Consider the following 18,427-nt stretch of genomic DNA (forward strand, 5'->3'; position numbering starts at 1 on the left):
TGTATCTTTCTATAATGATTGGTTTATTTAATTTTAATAGCTTCCCTCTAAATGAAACATTGGAAATGCATTGGAAACAGTGATTCAAATAATTTAGCTCATACTTGAACATTCCCAAGGGAGCTATTTTGAAGGTTAGAAATGTTTGTTAGAAGATCAGTCTCATTTCAGATTCCATACAAAGCAGTCAGTCCTTCAAAGTGAGGAATAGAAAGCAAAGTCAGGAAGTTGCAATACCTTATTAAACATATTTAATGTTCCTGAGTTTTCCCAGAAGCCCCTTGAAAGGTTCTTAGAAATTTTTTGCTCCTAATTGTGCCTTAGTTTCTTGGAACAATGAAGATGTTCCTTTATCTGCTGCTTTGCTACAATAATGACATAGCAGGGATTTATGAATATTTTAAGATACAAAAAACCTTTGTATTGGGCATATGAATTCTACCATATTAAATATTATTTTGAGCTGGTGGTAGCTGAGTTACCCTGCTTATTAATTAACACGTTTTATAAAGCGATAACACTGTATAGATTCATCATTTATCATTTAATTAAACAATGCTTGTGATTATTTCTCTATAAAGTTTGACATCTGTTGCTTGGTCAGGAATATAATACCCTCTTATTGTACTGTTATTTTTTCTAAGAATCTATTTCATATATGTTTCATTTTCTGTACAGTATTTTCCATATAAATATAATCAGGTCAGGAGTTTCTGTTATTATGTTTTAGGTATTGTATAGTTAGAGGAATGGTGGTACACACTAGACTGTGGCCAGAAGAAGACCAGCAGGTTGGAGAGATGATCTAGGAACTATGATTAGATGATTGGTGACTGTGACTTGAGACATTTACTGTTGTTCCCACCTTTACCACTACTCCTCCACTCACTACTCCAACTGCCACACCTAGTCTGTCCATCAGGGAGAGTGGCCATCTTTGTTTCCTTGTGTCTGTCTCAGGGTAAAGGATGTCCCTCTGCTTCTTCAGTCCTTCCCATTTATTCCACATTCCTTCCCCAGATTAGTGTGTGGTTAGAAGCTTGGATTTGGCATTTGAGGTCTCTTTGAATCACTGATTCTGTGATTTTTTAAATCATAATTTAGACTAGCAATCAGAATTCTTTTAAATTTTGTTTCTGAAAAGATGATAGTGCAGTTTTTAATAGTGCACATGTATAGTAAATTGTGGGCTCTTTTCCTTTTCAGCCAAAGATGTAACTTATATATGTCCATTCACTGGTGCTGTACGAGGAACTCTGACTGTTACGAATTACAGGTTATATTTCAAAAGCATGGAACGGGTAAGGCTTGTTGGATTCGATTTTTATATGTACATCTGTGTGTTGTTTGTTCATCTTTGGTCATTGTTAATTAAAGCATTTCTAGTTAATATTTTTCTCAGCTATAATTGTACAGTATCAGTTGCTCAGTTTTAATTGTTTTTTCCTTCCTTTAGGATCCCCCATTTGTTTTAGATGCTTCTCTTGGTGTTATAAGTAGAGTAGAAAAAATTGGTGGTGCTTCTAGTCGAGGTGAAAACTCTTACGGACTTGAAACTGTGTGCAAGGTAACTGTTGTAATACGTATGCAATTTTTTTTTTTGTTTGAAAAGCTTTCTATTAAATAGATATTTTAGAAACTTCCAAAATATCAAATGGATTTCATGCTAGAAGCGTCATTCTGGTAGAAGAAAACAACATTTAGGAGTAATAAAAAGGTGATTGGTCGTGAATTAGACTTGAATTTTTTGGACTGAACACAAAGTACTCTCACATTCATTATTTCATTTTTGAGCCTCATAAAAATCTTGAAGTAGGCATGATGGACATTATTACCTTTAATTTACAAATTAGAAACATAAGGCTCTGAGCAGTTAAGGCTCATAGTACTTTGTAGTGGAGGAACTGATTATGATACAATTACCTCTCTTTCCTATTTCTAGTTCTCTTAATTTTTCTGCTTCTAAAACAATGGTGAGGAAAACTTCATGTTATAGACCTTCTGTATTTTCTTGTCTAACTGGTATTCCTTAAGTGCATTGATACTTGAATGAGGGTTAGATTGTTATAATTTTAACATTCAGTCATAAATATTTAATACCATTGACACTTCTAAGGTCACTGTTCTCCTTACTATATAGCCTAATTAACAGCTGTGTACATCTTACTTCTAGATCATCTTTTTCCTTTCTTTTGCTGTTCTGCGAGTGCCAAAAAAGTGAAAGCAACAGCATATGCATAACTTTCAAGATCCTTTCTCATGCCAATCTTAGAAGCTTTATGAATCTAGTATTAAAGCTAATGACTTAGTAATTATTTGTGTGCTTTTCCATTATAGTTGGAAGGGCTCTAAGAGTATAATAGCTGTCAGCTGTGTGACAGACACATTGCCTCCTGATTGCTCTTCTATGGTCTAAGAGTAAATAGAGCATAGAATATAAGAGGACATGAAAGAGGGTGACTTTGAAATTTTGATTATTTTAAATATAACTTTTTCCATAGAACATGACCATTATCAATAAACCCAAATATTTGTAGGGGCCCTGCTATGGTACTTTTGGAGAGCTCTGTTTAACAGAGTGATTATGAATATCTCTATTAGTTGTAAAGGAATTTACTGATGAAAAACAAAATATCAGCGTAGGTTCTCACACATTTGTTTTAAAAGGTGGTAGAGCTGGCATTCTAATTTTGGATCACATTTATAATAAAATGTTGTGCTTGTTCATGTTCTGTAGGTGCATTGTAGTAGAGTGTGTGCTCAGTTTTACAGAATGCAGTGGAATAAAGCTATTTTGAATTCTGTCTAGATGAAACCACTTAAATAAAATGAATAGTCTTGATATTATTCTTAATCCCGTTTATTTTCTTAGTGCTATTAAGATCTCCGTAAATTGGAACATGAATATCTGCATTCAGCCTGAGCATAGAAAACTGCTTGAGAACAAATAAGGGAAGGGAATTTTGCTCTTTAGATCTGACTTTAGAGCCTGGATGATATCAGTCAAACTATTCAAAGTTTTTGCTAGTAGATAGTTGAAGGACTTGGGACGTGGACTGGAGGAAGACCTTTAGGCAGAGTTTGGTTCTATCAGTCTAGTAGCAGGAGCCTTATGAATTGAAGATCCAATGGAAATGAGTCCTGGCAGGGGATTATAAATAGGCAAATGATCACCAAGCATAATGGGAATGAAGACATTTATGAAATATAGCAACAGCTAATCAGGTTTTTAATAGGGAAATTCATAACAGACATTGGGCTTTCGCAGGGAAAGGACATAATTTTTTTTTAAGATTATTTTTGGCTGCATTGGGTCTTAGTTGCTGCATGTGGGATATTCGTTGAGGCACGCGGGATCTTTTGTTCCAGTGTGTGGGCTTCTCTCTAGTTGTGGTGTGCAGGTTTTCTCTTCTCTGGTTGTGGCATGTGGGCTCTGTAGTTTGCGGCAAGCGGGCTCTCTAGTTGAGGCATGCGAGCTCAGTAGTTGTGGCGAGGGGGCTTAGTTGCCCCGTGGCATGTGGAGTCTTAGTTCCCCGACCAGGAATCAACCCGCGTCCCCTGCATAGGAAGGTGGATTCCTTACCACTGGACCACCAGGGAAGTCCCAGGACATAATGTTGATAGTGTGTATCAGCCACGTAATATCATGACTTCAGATATAGTATCTCTAATCTCCAGTGCCTGCATCAGATGCTGACTCCTTCAGTGGCCTATCTTGAGTTCATAAGCAGAGGGAAATTTTCTGTCCTCTGAATTCTGCCTTGTATCAGAGTGTCTTGTGTTTATTTTTGTTTCTCTCAATAAGGCATTGTAATTTCCCTGCCTCCAGGAGCTGTTGTCTATTTTTGTATCCCACATTCATTCACTTTTAATTTAATGAACAAATAGTTGCCTTATTTGTTCATTAAATAAAAAGTGAACAAACGATAGGTGACTTGGATCATAACTCTTTTCTAGGATATTCGGAACTTACGGTTTGCTCATAAACCTGAGGGGCGAACAAGAAGATCTATATTTGAGAATCTAATGAAATATGCATTTCCTGTCTCTAATAACCTGGTAAGAGGTTTCTCATCTTTGAAAAAGCTATATTATAATTATTGGTGTAGTGTCAAGAAACTTGTCTAGGCTATTTAGAATCTTTCTGTTTACAATCCCACTTTGCCAGATGTCTAGTTTAGGTTTAACCTATAGGACCAGCTTTTTAAGGTATAAAATGAGGAAGCTGGACTAGCTGATTTCTGAGGTCCATCCCTGCAGACTGACATTCTGTCATTATATGATCTTTCTATCCAGGGTATTTCCATGATGAAAAGCTGTATGTGGTTTTCATTAGGATGTGAAATCTTTTAAATTGAGAGCTGAGAGTTAAGTCTAGCAATTTCAGGAGGGAAAGGTGGATAAATACTTAGAACTGAGTTCCTACTGTGTGCTATTAACAGTACTAGGTTTCCTCATTTATTTTATACAATCTAACTTCTACAGTAGCCCTATGGTGCTAAATATTATTTATCCGTATTTTAAAGTTGAAACCAGGAGCAGGTAAACAATTGACTCAGTGGCGTAGTTAGTCAGAAGTAAAATTTAGAATCAATCCTGGTCTTCTGACTCGAGTTTGAGTGTTTATCATCATAGTTGTTCCTGCTATTCTGTCTACATTAATGATAAATTAAAGTTTCTTTTTTGGTACAGATTGCATGTCCCAAAATAAAAAGTTTATTCAGTATGTTTTAGAAAATGTAGCATAATCTTTAAAGCTGCTTAACTGCTGATATCTGTGATGTCAAACTAATTAATTATATCAGAAGATGTCTTTTTTATGTAATATCTTTCATTATTTAAAAGTAAACCTAAAACAGCTACCAAAGATACCTGAAGGAAACATGGTGATATGTTAGCATTGATAAATCTTGGTGGCAGACCTTTGTGCTTTTCTGTGCTTGAAAATATTTAAAAAAGTAAGTTTTCAAAATTATTAAACTAAAACAACAATATAAAGAAGAATACCAATACAAAATATCCTTACAGATAAGTAAATGAAAACGTGGGGTATGATAAGGTTACATTTCTGATTCATTACCTTCTTAAATGTCTTTTTTAGCTATTAACCCTTTACTTTTTGTAGCCTCTTTTTGCTTTTGAGTACAAAGAAGTATTCCCTGAAAACGGGTGGAAGCTATATGACTCTCTTTTAGAGTATAGAAGGCAGGTAAGTACTTTTTTTTTTTTGAATTTCAGTATTCTGTATTCTTTTCATTACAACAAAATGTTCATGGATAGAAGTGAATAGCTTTATATAGTTTTGTGGTTTTTGTTGTTGTTTCTTTAATAAAGGCTAATCTTGATTTTTTTGATTGCCTTACAGTTTCTTTAAACAGCTTTTCAGACTATGCCAATGATCTTTCATGAATCTTTACTTATCTAAGAGTTTACAAGTAAATCAGTTTATTTAAAAAATGTTTAATAATTTTAAAAATAAAAATAAAATTGTAAATATATTTACATGTCATTCGCATTACTCACTCAGATTTTTCTTTTCGGGTATCCTATAATTTAATTCTGAAAACATTTCCTAATAATTCTACTGCTTATAATTTAGCTGCACATAAAATTTTGAAAGTTCTACCTTTTCAGAAGACACACTTCTACATAAAATATTAATAAATCAAATCTGATAGTATACAAAAGAGCTAATACTTCATGACTAAGGTGAGTTTGCTTAATATTAGAAAATCTAATAATGGATTCTCCACAGTAGGAGATTAAAGCAGAATTCAGTCTTGAAATCTGTGTTATAGTGTATCATTCTCCCTATTCTTCCTCAATATACCACTTCCCAGAGTTCCTATACTGCAATACTTAAACTCTACCAAAAATAGTCTTTATTTTTAACTTTCCACATGTTCACTGTGCATTCTTGAGAATTTTTCAGACACATTGATTGTTTCCTGGTAATTGTTAGATTTGATATTCAAATTATTCTAGAATTCAAATATGACAAACATTAGGCTGTGATTTTTGTATTTAGATTTTAAACATTGCATTTTAATTACTATGAAGCTTCTGATGTTTTAGGTTTGTTTTAGAAAGCCAGGAAGAATAAAAAACCATCACTGGAGAACTAAAGATATCCAGATGGTTTGAAACTGATTTTGTTGCTCAATTGCATGTGGCAAGTAAAATTTAAAATTAGTTATAAAACCATCAGTTATAAAACCATCAGCTGGCAAAATACGAAGCAGAATACAAAATAAATGGATCAGCTTTTAAAAACCAAGAGTCTACAAGTAACATTGCAAAATTTTTGCTAAACCAAAAGTCCAGTGTCAGAATTAAGTGGCAAAGCAATCAGAAAATCTAACAAATGTGTGTAGAATTGTAAAAATGAAGAATATTCTTTGGGAATCTGGGCAAAAATTTCTGTCTGTTTTAGTAGCATTCAACATAGAACTTTGGAAAGGAGATGAGATAACTGTGTCCAGCGAAAAGAAAGAAATTAATATGAAAAATAGTAAGTTGAAGAGTGAGTGTGAAAAAACAAACAACCCGATCAAAAAATGGGCAGAAGACCTAAATAGACATTTCTCCAAAGACATGCAGATGGCCAACAATCACATGAAAAGAGGCTCAACATTGCCAATTATTAGAGAATGCAATTCAAAACTATAATGAAGTATCACCTCACCCTGGTCAGAATGGCCATCATCAAAAAGTCTACAAATAAATGCTGCAGAGGGTGTGGAGAAAAGAGAACCGTCCTACACTTTTGGTGGGAATGTAAATTGGTATAGTCACTATGGAAAATAGTCTGGAGGTTCCTTAAAAAACTAAAAATAGAGTTACCATGTGATCTGAAAAAGATGAAAACTCTAATTCAAAGAGATACATGCACCCTAATGTTTCATAGCATCACTATTTACAGTAGCAAAGGCGTGGAAGCAACCTAAGTGTTCATCAACTGATGAATGGATCAAGAATATGTGGTGTATACACAAACAGACACACACACACACACACACACACGAATATTACTCAGCCATAAAAAGGAATGAAATATTGCCATTTGCAGCAATGTGAATGGACCTAGAGATTATCATACTGAGTGAAGTAAGCCAGGCAGAGAAAGACAAATATATAATATCACTTATATGTGGAACTAAAAAAGTAATACAAATGAACTTGTTTACAAAACAGAAACAGACTCACTGACATAGAAAACAAACTCATTGTTTACCAAAGGGGAAAGAGGTGGGGGGAGAGATAAGTTAGTATGGGATTAACAGATACACACCACTGTATGTAAAATAAACAACAATGATTTACTGTATAGTACAGGAACCTATATTCAATATCTTGTAATAACCTATAATGGAAAAAAATCAGAGAAAATATGTATAACTGAATCACTTTGCTGTACATTTGAAACTAATACAATATTGTAAATTAGCTATACTCCAATTGAAAAAAAAGAATAAATGAACAGCTATACGCATTCAGAAAGAGAATTATGAGATTAGGAAATGCGGTAATCAGAATACAGCATTGAACTCTACACTGAATGATACAGATGCTTTATGGTCTTTGACTTACTAGATTAATTTGTTGGCTTTTTACTGCAGAGTTAGACACTTTGAGTCAACTAAGTTAAAGTCTGGTGGAGAGGACACTGTATTTGGTGTAGTTAGAAGACTTTTTTTTTTTTTAACTTAAGTTTATTACTGAAGAAAATGAAGATAACCTCTTCTGTTTGTTTCTTTCCTTGTTTTCATTGAGGTATAATTGACATACGACATTATATTAGTTTCAGGTGTATACCATAATGATTTGATACTTATATATATTGTGAAATGATCACCACAGTAAGTCTAGTTAACATCTAGACAGTGTCACCAGAAATAGTTACAGGATATTTTTTCTTGTGATGAGATCTTTCAAGATTTATTCTCTTCGCAACTTTCAAATATACAATACAGTATTAACTGTAGTTACCATGCTGTACAGTGTATGCCTGTGACTTACATTTACTTTATAATTGGAAGCTTGTACCTTTTGGCTCCCTTCACCATTTTGCCCACTCCTGACCCCCTGCTTCCAAGCTTCCAGCAACCAACCATCAGTTTGTTCCCTTTATCTGTGAGCTTGTTTTCTTGTTTTTTTTTTTTTACGATTCCACATATAAGTGAGATCGTCATACAATATTTGCTTTTTTCTGTCTTACTTCACTTAACATTGTGCACTCAGGTTCCATCCATGTTTTCACAAGTGGCAAGATTTCATTCTTTCTATGGTTGAATAAAATTCCATTATATATAGAGATCTCTCGCTCTCTCTATATATACATGTATGTATATATATATATACACCACATTTTCTTTATTCATTCATCAGTGAGCACTTACATTGTGTCCATATCTTGGCTATTGTAAATAATGCTACAATGAATGGAAGCATATATCTTTTTGAGTTAGTGTTTTCATTTTCTTTGAATAAATACTCAGAAGTGGAATTGCTGGAACATATAGTAGTTCTATTTTTAATTTTTTGAGGAACCTCCTTACTGTTTCCCAGCAACACTGCACAAGGGCTCCCTTTTCTGCACATCCTCGCCAACACTTGTGATTTCTTGTTTTTTGGGTGATTAGCCATTTTATTTTATTATTTATTTATTTAAAAATTATTTTTTAGTACATCTTTATTGGAGTATAATTGCTTTACAGTGCTGGGTAATTAGACATTTTAACAGGTGTGAGGTGATATCTCATTGTAGTTTTGATTTGCATTTCCCTGATGATGAGTTGTAGAGCATCTTTTCATGTGTTTGCTAGCCATTTGTATGTCTTTGGGAAAATGTTTATTCAGATCCTTTGCTTTTTTTTTTTTTGTTTGTTTGTTTGTGGTACGCGGGCCTCTCACTGTTGTGGCCTCTCCCGTTGCGGAGCACAGGCTCCGGACGCGCAGGCTCAGCGGCCGTGGGTCACGGGCCCAGCCACTCCGCGGCATGTGGGATCTTCCCGGACCGGGGTACGAACCCGTGTCCCCTCCATCGGCAGGCGGACTCTCAACCATTGCGCCACCAGGGAAGCCCCCTTTGCTCATTTTTAGTCAGAGTTTTTGTTGTTGTTTGTAAGTTCTTTATATATTTTGGATATTAACGCCATATCAGGTGTATGGTTTGCAAATATTTTCTCCAATTCATAGGGTGCGTTTTCATTTTGTTGATGGTTTTTCCTTTGCTGTTCCGGGTAATCTCTTAATATAAATGTTGAGACTAAAGATAAAGCATCAGAATATTCCTTTTTTCTTCTTTTAAATTAAAAAAAAATTGGATGCGGTAATACCCACACTCTGTATAAAATTCAAAAGGTATAAAAGGGTATACTGAAAGGAAGCTTTCCCTCTGGCCAACATTGTTCCCCAGCGATCCCAGTTCCTCTCCCTTTAGGAAATAATGTTACTCATTACCTGTATATCCTTTCAGAGACTTTATGCTACACAGCTTGTATAATGTGTATACAGTATTATTTTTAAAGCAGATAATAGCATTCTGTGCACACTGTACCCTTCTTTTTCATCTAACATATTTTGGAGATTATACCATCTCAAAACACACGGCCTCTCTATTCTTTTTTTCTTTAAAATTGATATATAATTCACATACCATAAAGTTTTCTACTTTAAAGCGTACACCGTTTTTTAACATATTCATAAGGTTGTGCAGCTATCACCACAATCTAATTCCAGATCGTTTAGAAGACTCAGTTTTGAATCCTAGCTCTAGCACTTGCTTAGCTCTCACACTTAGATATGTGCTGTTGAATGAGTCACTCATGTCACAGTGCCTTTATTTTTTTACTTGGTGATAGGAACTGCCTTATAGGATTGTTTGAAGGATGAGTGATATACAGAAAGGCACATTATAAACCATAGAAATCGATCCAAATGATTATTATTATATTTATTACATTGTAAAGCTCTAAAAACAGAAGTTATGATTGGTTGGCTTTTTGTGTGCTGCCACTGAAACACAAAAGGAAAGCCACATTAAATTTGTAGACTTATACGTTATAGTGCCTAAAGAAATTAGATCATGTATTTTTTAAATGGGCAAAACTGTTAGTAACCATTTGTTATATAAGAGAGTATTTCTTTAATTTTCTCTTGACACATGTAGTGATTATACACAGGACCCTGAAATTTGTGGATAAGGTCAAGAGAAATCATCAAGTTGCTAAAATAGTAAAAATCAGTATATAGAAAATGAGCATGGTCTTCTGCAGAAATAATCATATGGTAGATATCTTGCTTAACAAATTTGGAGAGCACTCAAGTGCAGTAAAGGAGAACAGAATTTATCCTCAGAACTGGAATGTAAGTAACTAGGGAAAGCTATAATCCAGTTAATTTGGTTGTAAATTGACTGACAAATGGATACATTAACTGAAGGGCAGTGATTTGCATGAAGAGTAGAAAGATGTATGCCAGAGATCAACAGTTGTCCTTATATCTTTAGCACTGTCTACAAAGAATGTATATGCTGACTAGCCAACTCCAGTTTTCTGCTTGGAAGGCCTTTACTTTAGTGGAGTTAGGTGTGTCAGCTTCTCTAAGAATGAGGAGGACAATAGCCATTAAGGTAATTTAAGTCAGTGATTCTACTCCCACCCATCCATTTTTCTGAAGAATATGACACAATCTCAGTGGTAACAGTTCTCCCTGGTAGTGATTTTTCAAGGATATGGGAAGGCAGTGAGAGAGAGATGGGAGTTACCTGCCTGGGTTAAAGATGGTACACTAGGATCTCAGGAGATCTGACCCTCTCAGCTTTGACTCCATATTTTCTAAGAAAACTTCAGAAACTAATTTTGCTTCTTGTAGAAGCTTCCTTGTGGTTCATTGATTTTATTCATTCATATATTCATTCATTCATCAAATTCATGTAGCACCTACTATGTACTAGTGGCTTAAACAGAAAGACATAATCCTGACTCCCAAAGAACATATGTTTAATGGAGGATTCAAAGAAGTAAACTAACAATCAAAATACACAGTGATGAATATTGTGAATAATAGAGCAAGTACTCTGGTGGTAGAATATGAAGCCATCTGGAAACTGAAGTTGTTTGGTATAGGCTAGACTAGAGTTTAGAGTGGCCAGAGATCAGTCTGGGGAAAGCAGGAGTGTGAAGGTCTTTGCCAAGTCCCATAAAGGGTTCTATACTTTATGTGAAAAGGAATAGGTAGCCATTGATAGTTTTTAGGCAGAAGAATGATGTGATAGCTTTTGCATCTTAAAAGAATTTTGAGGCAGTGTGGAGAATGGATTGCGGAGGGACAGAAGAGAAGTGACAATGGCCTGAATTAGGGAAGTGACAGTGAAGATTGAGAGAAGTGAGCAAACTTTTTTCAGGCACTTTTGGAAGAAAAAAATCATAAAAATTAGTCATTCATTGGAAGTAGAGGGTGAGGGAGAGTTAGAGGTGGTATCCAAGTTTCTTGGTTGAGTACCACCTCTATAAACTTACGTATTCATTTTTTCATTGTACATTTTTTATTATAGCATGTACATTTATTTTAAACATCTCTTACTTAAACCTTTTTTTTTTATTTCTGGAAATTAGTAAGGATCTTACCTGAACAGTTATCTAGAAAGTTGAGGAAAGCAGGAGGGAAGGAGAGATGTAGATCATAGGAAGCAAGTTGGGACTAGGCTAATTAAATGGGGTAAATAGTATTTAAGGCACTAATGAAGAGACAGACCTTGGCTAGGGATAGGTGGAAAGTCTATTGATAATATTTATCACATGATTACTGTGATTCCTTTCTTAATTTTAATATCCTCCTGGGTGTTCGGCAACAGCTTTGGAAATACCCCTTTAAAGGAGAGTACCTCCTGCCCTTTGATTTCAGATTTTTCTTTTCTTTTTTTTTTTTTTGGTCGGTATGCGGGCCTCTCACTGCTGTGGCCTCTCCCATTGCAGAGCACAGGCTCCGGACGCACAAGCTCAGTGACCATGGCTCACGGGCCTCGCCGCTCCGCGGCACGTGGGATCTTCCCGGACCGGGTCACGAACCCGTGTCCCCTGCATCGGCAGGTGGGCTCTCAACCACTGTGCCACCAGGGAAGCCCTGACTTCAGATTTTTATAACAGTTTTGTGAACCAGGATAGTAAAATTTTTCTTGAGGCACAGTGTACTTTTTTAATTAAAAGGATAGTTTTAGAATGTACATGGAATTCTTTACAGCTGCCTTTGGTCAAGTTACAGTTTGTGCCACAATTTCTTCATCTATGAAATGACAGTAATGAAACCTGAATAGAGTAATATGTGTGTGTGTGGGAGGCGGCGGGGGGTAGGGAGGAAGGGATAGAGAGAAAGGCTGCTGGCATAGTGCCTGCACATAGTAGGTGCTCAATGTTTTTATTTTCTGTAATTTGTTTTCTTTCAGTTTTGTCTTTTTCTGTTTATTATGAGTTGTCAGAGGTAATAAAATTAAAAATATATGTATTTTCTTAATTCCAGCCATTTAATGTAATGGCTTTATTTTCTTTGGAATGGAGGATGGAAATTTTAAAGTGTCTTATTAAGTAATCCTATATGTGAAGTGGTATACTAGTTATAAATATGGCAAATATTTAAGGACCAAATGAGTTTAATAATTGGTGTGTTTTTAAAAAATTGTTTTAAGTGTTTCTCTTGCCTCTTTTTTTTTTTTGGTTTTGCCTTCCATTACTTCCTTGTTTCTTTTAATATGTTTTACATCAGTAACATTTTATTAATACTGTAAAATTCACTTTAGATATATAAGTGATAAACATGTACGTAGCATTCTGGTGGACACTTGGTGGCTGCCCTCAGAAATTTCTGTGTATAGATGAATGGCAGCAGAATCACTCACCAGTCAAACTGTATGAGACTGTGTTCTTTTTAAAGACAAGAACATTTTCAGTCTTACTGTTTCCTTGCTTTTCATTTGATGTGCTTAGGACAGACCCAACACTCAATCAGTATTTAATGATTTAATAAATCTATTAATATAAAATTGAATGCCAAAATGAACACAGATCCCTGTGTTAGAATATCTCATTCTAAAAGCCTGGTCACCACAGGCAGACAATAACTGTTCCAACAACTTAAGTGATAGATAGTGGAGAAAAGAGAAGTTGAATAGGAGGCTTCTGTTCTGATGTTTTAAAGTATTTTTGTTAGGCAGTAATTTGTCGTATGTTTTATTTCACATGTAGGGAATTCCAAATGAAAGCTGGAGAATAACAAAGATAAATGAACGGTATGAGCTTTGTGATACATACCCTGCCCTCTTGGTTGTGCCGGCAAATATTCCTGATGAAGAATTAAAGAGAGTGGCATCCTTCAGATCACGGGGCCGTATCCCAGTAAGTGTGAAGCTGTGCTGAAACTTTCCCATTGCTTTTGTACTTCACATAATGATGAGGATGACAAATGGGAGAATGGTTGCAGGATTAAAATAGCTACAGCGGCAGGTCTTCTCTGGGGATATTAGAGAATGAGTTATTTAGTAAAATTAAAACCAGGGGAAAGACTTAGACTAAAGACATTTCTGGAGAATTTGAGATGGATATTAGAGAGCTGCTCAAAATTGCATGGTTCTTAACTCAAAAAGTTGGCTCTGTATTCACTATTTCTTTATCTTATTATACATCTTTGGTCATGGTGATAAATGCTTTTTTTCCTTTAAATCCTAGAAAGAAGAAAACTTTATAAATTTATGATGAATTACTGTGTTCTAGAAGGATAGCTCAAATAATTTTAGGTACAAAAATTCAGATTCTGAAGACTTTATAGTTGGACAGTTTTGCTGATATAGTGCTCAGACTTTAAAAGTGGGGTTTACTTAGCCCCCTTTTAATGTATTTTTTTCTAGAGACAACACTTCCAATAATCAGTGACTTTCATAAATCAATATCTGATTAACGAATTAGACCAAGTTTTCCACATGTCAGAATTGGCTTGAAAGAAAGGTGATGATTTTTCATAGCAGCCTCGTATATCCTTTTATGGCTAGGCTTTGAATCCAATTAGAAAGCAGAGTTTTATACAGTAATGATTTTCAGAAGAATTATAAACAGAGAAGCATGTAAAGGGTGTGTTGCCATTTTTTCCCCCCATTAAGGTTTTATCATGGATTCATCCTGAAAGTCAAGCCACAATCACTCGGTGTAGCCAGCCCATGGTAGGGGTAAGTGGGAAGCGAAGCAAAGAAGATGAGAAATACCTTCAAGCCATTATGGACTCCAATGCCCAATCTCATAAAATGTTTATATTTGATGCCCGGCCAAGTGTTAATGCTGTTGCCAATAAGGTGAGATCGTCTTCCAGTAATTAAGATTATAGTTACAGTTTCATGAGTTTGGTGGGAGCCACAGTGCACTAGAAAGACTTCGGACTTTTCAATGATAAAAATGTAGATTCTAATCCTGGCTCTTCTACTTGATAGTATAACTTAAAAAAAAGTTTTTATTTTATATTGGAGTATAGTTGATTAACAATGTTGTATTAGTTTCAGGTATACAGCAAAGTGACTCATTTATACATATAAATGTATCCTTTTTCAAATTCTTTTCCCATTTAGGTTATTACAGAATATTGATCAGAGTTCCCTGTGCTATACAGTAGGTCCTTATTGGTTATATGTTTTAAATATAGCAATGTGTACATGTCAATCCCAGTATAATATGGAGTCAGGTATTTAATCTTTTTCGTAACTTTAATTTGCTTATTTGTGAAATGAGAATCATAATAACTAGCAGGGTTGTTTTAGGGGCAAAACTCACCGGATAAAAAATAGTGCATAATCCTGCTTACTTACATAAGAAATAAGAAATAGGTATTCATCAATTACTAGTTTCTCTTTCCCTTCTCCAAACTGGATAATAAACTGAGCTTGTGACTGACAAAAGAAGTCTGCACAGCACTGTTGTAGAAATCATGCAGTGTTCTCAGTGACCAGTGCTGCCCTCTTCTGGCAGCTCTCCACCTGTACAAGCTATTCAGACTGAAAACTTGCAGTTAGCTGGAGCAGTGGTCCTGATTTCTGCTGTAGAATAAATATTAGCATTGTGGAAATAGAAATTCTAGTCCAGTTGACAAAATCTACCATAGGAGAAGGAAAGAGAAGAGATACAGTTTAGCTTTAAAAAATTACCTCACATATTAGCAGAAAAAACCCCAAAAGCCCCCCCAAAACTAAAACACCCCAAATCCTATAACTAAATAAGAGAGAAACACCATTAAATCTTGGTTATACTTCCAGACCTATGTGCAGATGCGTGCACACATATATTTGACACAGAATGGGATAATTGCAACTTCCTTTTTTTAATTGGTGCTGTTTCTTTCTGTCAGTAAATATCTGTAACATGATAATTACTAACACCAGTTGTTTTTGGATATTTAGGTTATTTCTTTTTTTTTTTTTTTTTTTTGCTATTATAAACAGTGCTGGGGTGACCATCTTTAAATTAAATTATGGATCATGTACCTAATTATTTCTGTCCTATTTAGTGTTTTGAGGACATTGTGAATTTCAGACATTCTCTGTTAAACTGTAAGTATTTCCCCTTAAAGGAGAAATGAGACAATGTGTATATGAAGTTGGTACCCCAGAGACTGGCATGTATTTTTCCAGTAATTACTTGTTCCCTTCCGTAAACCTTATACCATGAATTAGCAGGAATGAGACTTAAGATGTTATCTAGGATGAGAGAAGGAGAGAGGCATATAAGGCAGAAAAGGGGGTAGAGCAAAATGTTACATTCCTCGTCTTTTTTTTTTTTTTAAACATCTTTATTGGAGTATAATTGCTTTATAATGGTGTGTTAGTTTCTGCTTTATAACATAGTAAATCAGCTATACATATACATATATCCACATATCTCTTCCCTCTTGTGTCTCCCTCCCTCCTACCCTCCCTATTCCACCCCTCTAGGTGGTCACAAAGCACCAAGCTGATCTCCCTGTGCTATGCCGCCAATGGACACCTAGGAGGTTGCTTCCATGTCCTGGCTGTTGTAAATAGAGCTGCAGTGAACATAGTGGTACATGACTCTTTTTGAATTACGGTTTTCTCAGGATATGTGCCCAGTAGTGGGATTGCTGGGTGGTATGGTAGTTTTATTTCTAGTTTTATAAGGAAGCTCCATACTGTTCTCCATAGTGGCTGTATCAATTTACATTCCCACCCACAGTGCAAGAGTGTTCCCTTTTCTCCACACCCTCTCCAGCATTCACTGTTTGTAGATTTTTTGATGATGGCCATTCTGACTGGTGTGAGGTGATACCTCATCGTAGTTTTGATTTGCATTTCTCTAAAATGATTAGTGATGTTGAGCATCTTTTCATGTGCTTCTTGCCAATCTGTATATATTCTTTGGAGAAATGTCTATTTAGGTCTTCTGCCCATTTTTGTATTGGGTTGCTTGTTTTTTTGTTATTGAACTGCATGAGCTGCTTGTAAATTTTGGAGATTAATCCTTTGTCAGTTGCTTCATTTGCAACTATTTTCTCCCATTCTGAGGGTTGTCTTTTGGTCTTGTTTATGGTTTCCTTTCTTAGTGTCTTATAGTTTTCTGCATATAGGTCTTTTGTCTCCTTAGTTAGGTTTATTCCTAGGTATTTTATTCTTTTTGTTGCAGGGGTAAATGGGAGTGTTTCCTTAATTTCTCTTACAGATTTCTTATCATTAGTGTATGGGAGTGCAAGAGATTTCTTTGCATTAATTTTGTATCCTGCTACTTTACCAAATTCATTGATTAGCTCTAGTAGTTTTCTGGTGGCATCTTTAGGATTCTCTATGTATTCTCATGTCATCTGCAAACAGTGACAGCTTTACTTCTTCTTTTCCGATTTGGATTCCTTTTATTTCTTTTTCTTCTCTGATTGCTGTGGCTAAAACTTCCAAAACTATGTTGAATAATAATGGTGAGAGCGGACAACCTTGTTTTGTTCCTGATCTTAGAGGAAATGGTTTCAGTTTTTCACCATTGAGAATGATGTTGGCTGTGGCTTTGTCATATATGGCCTTTATTATGTGAGGTAAGTTCCCACTATGCCTACTTTCTGGAGGGTTTTTATCAGAAATGGGTGTTGAATTTTGTCAAAAGCTTTTTCTGCATCTATTGAGATGATCATATGGTTTTTCTCCTTCAGTTTGTGAATATGGTGTAGCACATTGATTGAATTGCGTATATTGAAGAATCCTTGCATTCCTGGGATAAACCCCACTTGATCATGGTGTATGATCCTTTTAATGTGCTGTTGGATTCTGTTTGCTAGTAGTCTGTTGAGGATTTTTGCATCTGTGTTCATCAGTGATATTGGCCTGTAGTTTTCTTTCTTTGTGACCTCTTTGTCTCGTTTTGGTATCAGGGTGCTGGTGGCCTTATAGAATGAGTTTGGGAGTGTTCCTCCCTCTGCTATATTTTGAAAGAGTTTGAGAAGGATAGGTGTTAACTCTTCTTTAAATGTTTGATAGAATTCGCCTGTGAAGCCATCTGGTCCTGGGCTGTTATTTGTTGGAAGATTTTTAATCGCTGTCTCAATTTCAGTGCTTGTGATTGGTCTGTTTATATTTTCTTTATCTTCCTGGTTCAGTCTCGGAAGGTTGCGCTTTTCTAAGAATGTGTCCGTTTCTTCCATGTTGTCCATTTTATTGGCATGTAGTTGCTTGTAGTAATCTCTCATGATCTTTTGTATTTTGGCAGTGTTAGTTGTTACTTCTCCTTTTTCATTTCTAATGCTGTTGACTTGAGTCTTCTCCCTTTTTTTCTTGATGAGTTTAGCTAATGGTTTATCAATTTTATTTATCTTTTCAAAGAAACAGCCTTTAGTTTTAGTGATCTTTGCTGTCATTTCCTTCATTTCTTTTTCATTTATTTCTGATCTGATCTTTATGATTTCTTTCCTTCTGCTACCTTTGGGGGTTTTTTGTTCTTCTTTCTCTAATTGCTTTAGGTGTAAGGTTAGGTTGTTTATTTGAGATTTTTCTTGTTTCTTGAAGTAGGATTGTATTGCGATAAGCTTCCCTCTTGGAACTGCTTTTGCTGCATCCCAAAGGTTTTGGGTCGATGTATTTTCATTGTGATTCGTTTCTAAGTATTTTTTGATTTCCTCTTTGATTTCTTCAGTGATCTCTTGGTTATTTAGTAGTGTATTGTTTAGCCTCCATGTGTTTGTATTTTTTACAGGTATTTTCCTGTAATTGATATCTAGTCTTATAACGTTGTGGTCGGAAAAGATACCTGATACAATTTCAATTTTCTTAAATTTACCAAGGCTTGACTTGTGACCCAAGATATGATCTATCCTGGAGAATGTTCTATGAGCACTTGAGAAGAAAGTGTATTCTGTTGTTTTTGGATGGAATGTCCTATAAATATCAATTAAGTCCATC

The 18,427-nt window shown here is 35.3% G+C and overlaps 1 protein-coding gene across 9 annotated transcripts in view; it reads left to right on the forward strand.

The window, feature by feature from the left end:
• Positions 1-18,427, forward strand: part of MTMR2 (myotubularin related protein 2) — a 105,369-nt gene that overhangs the window by 67,278 nt on the left and 19,664 nt on the right. For all 9 annotated transcript variants that reach the window (XM_007101863.4, XM_007101862.4, XM_007101859.4 and 6 more), the window contains 6 exons: positions 1,207-1,301; positions 1,457-1,567; positions 3,958-4,059; positions 5,126-5,209; positions 13,242-13,391; positions 14,150-14,338. In XM_007101863.4, the coding sequence (XP_007101925.2) occupies positions 1,207-1,301; positions 1,457-1,567; positions 3,958-4,059; positions 5,126-5,209; positions 13,242-13,391; positions 14,150-14,338 (731 nt within the window). The remainder of the gene's footprint in view (positions 1-1,206; positions 1,302-1,456; positions 1,568-3,957; positions 4,060-5,125; positions 5,210-13,241; positions 13,392-14,149; positions 14,339-18,427) is intronic.

This window comes from Physeter macrocephalus, chromosome 16 (assembly GCF_002837175.3).
Source record: "Physeter macrocephalus isolate SW-GA chromosome 16, ASM283717v5, whole genome shotgun sequence".
NCBI classification, from domain to species: Eukaryota; Metazoa; Chordata; class Mammalia; order Artiodactyla; family Physeteridae; genus Physeter; species Physeter macrocephalus.